A 4,370-nucleotide genomic window follows, 5' to 3' on the forward strand; every position below is an offset into this window, starting at 1 on the left:
TAAACAAAAATGTATTAATGATCGAGACAATAAATGATCGAGAATTCAGCTATCTCTTGAAAGTTAGATGAAGTCTCAGTAATACATAAATGAAAGAAAAAAAATCAGTGCATGCATTTTTATTTTTGAGATCCCAAAAACACACAAACACATTTTTTTGTATTTTTATAGTACTTTGTTACACAATTTATTTCTTATAATAACAGGTTTAAATTTATAAAAATATTAATTATTCCTAAATCTTATGAAAAAAAGGTATATAAGTATCGTAGCAATGATTATGGCACTTGAAGTTTCGGTCTCTGTCTTAATGATACCTAACTTTATATTTACTTATACATATGATTACAAATCACTCTGTGAATATGTGAATGAACATAAACTTTTTTTTGTTTTTTTTTAATTTAACTTGTGCGTGTGAAAACATAACAATGAAATCCGTTGTGAAGCGCTGGTCGTCGTTGAAGTGATCCAAGAGGCAGTCGACGGGATATGTCAATCGTGCCTACCCCTCAAAATGTTCCCTTAAAGTAAATTCACACTAAAACTTTTAAAGAGTCTTTAAGATAACGACTTCTTCCTCTTGAACAATGACTTGTTGTTCCGGTGCCACATAGACGTAGGAGCGGTCCAACTGGAGCGCAGGCGCCACAGGCAAGGGCCCCGGGGAGCAGCGCGGTTCGCGCGCAAGGGGCCCCGAGGCGTGCTAGCCGCGCACATTCACGGAGGTGCAGCCGAAGATCTCGTCCATTTGCCGCGACGAGAATGTCACCACGATACGGCGCTCGCCATGCCGCTGCGGCACGAACTTGTCCTGGTAGTTCACAAACTCACCCGGCTTCACGTCACGGAACCGAATCTGAAAATACATCCCATATTAACCAAATGTTCTCATATTTATCTCACGTCACATTTTTTGTAGAAGTTAGTTTACCTGTCGCGGCCTTTGCACTCCAGCTCCCTCGAAGGTGAAGTAGCAATCGGTCAAATGCACGTTCAGTGGATTCTGGAAGCTGAATGTGACAGCGCATTCTTGTCCCTTGCATGGCTGGCCTCTCACCTGATGCAATAATTTAAGTTTGTTACCATTCTGCAAGATCCATTCATTACCTATTATATAAAATTAAAATCCTACCTGAACTTGCATTCTCGGCTTGTGAAGCGGGAAGTCGTCTTCATCAGACCAGGCCTGGCGCGTTTGCTTTACGTAAGCCATAGCATGAACCTTAACCATGGTGTGGTCCACCAGCTTGTCCATGTATTCCTGAGGAGTCACATGCAGCTTCAGCACTTCACGCTGGCCAGCGCGAACGATGAACTCTCCTTGAGCCCTTCGGAGACGAGATGCAATGGCGCCGGTATAGTAGCAAGAAGATGCCGTCAGCACGCACCAAATGGCACGATCTTCATGCGACTTATTCTGCGAATAATTAATGATTTCTTAGCTGTATTCAAACTAAAACTAATTTAAGAATCAAGAAACACTATGGTAATTTACCTGAATATTCATAGTACAGTCGAATGGCTGGCCATATGGCACGAGATCAATATCCATGAGCTCGAAGAACACATCCTCGAAATTGCGATCGGGGTACTCGTAGTATTGCTGGAGGCGCTGATAACCACGGCACGAAGCGATGACAGCCAAACGTTCCGGCGACGAGCTGTCCATTGTTTTGTACTCGTGTGTGATTTCCAACAAGTCACTCTCGCCCTCATCGTCGTCACGATTCGGATTCTTGGTAAGGATTTTACGGCCAACTCTGCAAATAAAGCCAAAATTATTACTAGCAATGTTGTATATCACAACAGTGAAATTTTTGGGATACTGAACTTACTGATAGTTGTTTGAAGCCATCCTAATGAATCCCCATTCAGAGTTCTCTTCCTCCTGGAAGTGGCACAATTCGGCGTTGACTTGGCAGTACATGAACGGCGTATCATATTGGAAGCCCACTTCCCCACGACGAACGGCCTCAACGCTGGCTGGGCCACAGTGGTACACTGACTCTGCCTCCTCCTGTGGTGTAGAATCGATAATCTGCCAGCCACTATATCCTTGAAAAGGAATAATTAATTAATATTCGTCAAACCGTCACTACTGTCTTATAATTTCTTGTTCCTTATTTCAAAGAATTTATTTCCTATTTACCTTGTGGCAAGTCAGGTCGCTGCATCCAAACATCATTCCATACGTGGAAGTTCCAGCAGGAATCATAACAATCCTCATCGGGCCCGTTAGGCACCTCATTTCCATCCCGATCGAAATATTTGTCAACGGTAAACGTTCGATTAGTGTCGTGGGCTGACACGTAGTTAGTGACGGAGCGGCAAGGGATACCTGCAGAAATAATTTCAGTTAAAACATTGATATTATATAAACAGTAATTTTTAAATTTGATTAGATCAGAAGTTCAATCTTGTACCGAGAGCTCTGCAAATAGTCACGACAAGTCCTGAGAACACCCAGCATTGGCCGTATTCGACGGGCCGCCCGCCTTCAGTGAGGTAGCGTTCAAGAATAGCTACTGAACCAGTCCAAGCATGGGGAGCAACACCATCTTTGTATTCGCCATCGTAGCGTCCCACCATGAGTCCGTCATCATCGTGGTTTGCGTTTATCTAAGACAATAAATAAATGTAAATTCTATAGATCACACCTAAACGTTTTATCTAACTCTTGTTTAACGGAAATTTATCTTACCATTGCAGAAATAGCCCTGCATACGCGTATTGGGTTACCCCGTTCTGAATGCTCGAGACCACTGCGTTCAAGCAAGTACATACAAGCAGGCAATACGCAGTCATCGAATTGTCCATAGATCCATTTACGACCCTTAGGCTGACGCCATGTGCCACACCATATTTTTCCATGCTCGTTAAGTACGTATTCCTTTCTGGATGACTCATTATCCATGTAAACGGTATCTTCCCTACACCAGGGATTAAAGAGCATGTAAATATCTTCGTCACATTTGTAATCGTGGCGGTTGTCACGCTGGCCGAAGCGGTTTGTCTGTATCCAGCAGTTCCATACACCCACTGGAGCAGAAGCCGGTGCATGCACTTGGAACGTAATAGTGTTCCCGTCCTGTCTTTGAATGCTTATGTCCCACCTGTCCATTTCATGGGCCAGTGCCGCTAAGTTTTGCATAGATCCGTGTCGAGATCCATGTCGAGAACCTTGGCGTGATCCATAACTACGACCAAATGAAGAATGTTGCGTTGTTCCTCCATAGCGATCAATCATAGGGCGATCCATTGGTCCATGTGGGCTCAGAGGGCTATGCTGCAAAGGCAATGGCTCGTTGCTAAATGAGCTTCGGCGTACACCATAAGTTGTGGTTTCCCGCATTCCACTCATAGGTCCCATTGATCCCATAGTACCCATGGTGCTCATTGGTCCGCAAGTACCCATTGTACCGATAGACCCGACAGCAGCCATATTACTGCTAGCATCTTGCATACGAGACATCCCCATTCCCATACCCATCGCATCACGAGAGTGCTGGAATACACCTTGCTGATTACTCCAATTAACAGGTAAAACAACACGAGTTCCCTTAGTGACGCTAGGTTTTGGACCTGTAAGGTAAATGTTAATACTTTAAATCGGCACACCGGAATTAGTAACAAAGAGGTCAAAATAATTTAAAGTGTTACCAAAGCAGAACACAATGCGAATCATATCCTGCTGCTTGTCATAAGTCCTGTCGAACCGCACCGCAAAAAAGAAGTTCTGCCCTCTACGCAGTACGGGGTTTGGCAAAATATTGTCATTGACGAGGTCATATTGGTCGGTGTGGTGATCCTTGGAGTTATCTCGCGAATAAAACTCCGTAAGCTCGACTTTCAAGGGCTGCTGCGAGTAATAACTTTGGGGAAGCATCTCCAAAGTATCTTGGCGACGACGGCGTTCATGCTGATCAGCCATCTTGCAAATAAGGTTATGAGTGTACTGCGTGTTAGGGCTATTCCTAAGAGAATGCTTCATGCGATGCAAGGAGCCCGTGCTGTGAGAGCGGCCCGGACGATGCTGCGCTGTCGGACCGGCCCGCTGCATAGGCCAGCGGCGAGTCTGCCCAGGACGCTGGCAGAAGCTCGAAATGTTATAATAAGCCGATAGTCCCGGGACGTAGTTGGAAGGCATTCCGCCGATCGTCATTTGCTGGTCTCTCATGCAGCTCAAAGCATTCATACCAGAAGTTAATCCAGTTATTCCGCCAAGTCCCATCCCAGTCATGCTAGATGTCATGCTAGAGGACATCCTGTCCATACTAGATCGTCGGACCATGGACATCTTGGCGGAAACGCTTTTTCGTTGAATATATCCGAGTCCCTTTAGAGGACTGCACTTTGCTCGTGGCTGA

The 4,370-nt window shown here is 44.9% G+C and overlaps 1 protein-coding gene across 1 annotated transcript; it reads right to left on the reverse strand.

Moving 5' to 3' along the window:
- Positions 1-103: 103 nt before the first annotated feature.
- On the reverse strand, positions 104-4,370 carry LOC141426730 (hemocyte protein-glutamine gamma-glutamyltransferase-like). Its single transcript, XM_074085861.1, has 9 exons — positions 3,664-4,370; positions 2,705-3,585; positions 2,427-2,622; positions 2,153-2,341; positions 1,839-2,058; positions 1,499-1,763; positions 1,136-1,420; positions 935-1,060; positions 104-859 (listed from the first exon to the last, which is right to left on the reverse strand). Exons 1-9 carry the CDS (start codon positions 4,298-4,300, stop codon positions 707-709), a joined length of 2,952 nt encoding a protein of 983 aa, XP_073941962.1. The 5' UTR covers positions 4,301-4,370; the 3' UTR covers positions 104-706.

Source organism: Choristoneura fumiferana, chromosome 3, assembly GCF_025370935.1.
Source record: "Choristoneura fumiferana chromosome 3, NRCan_CFum_1, whole genome shotgun sequence".
NCBI classification, from domain to species: domain Eukaryota; kingdom Metazoa; phylum Arthropoda; class Insecta; order Lepidoptera; family Tortricidae; genus Choristoneura; species Choristoneura fumiferana.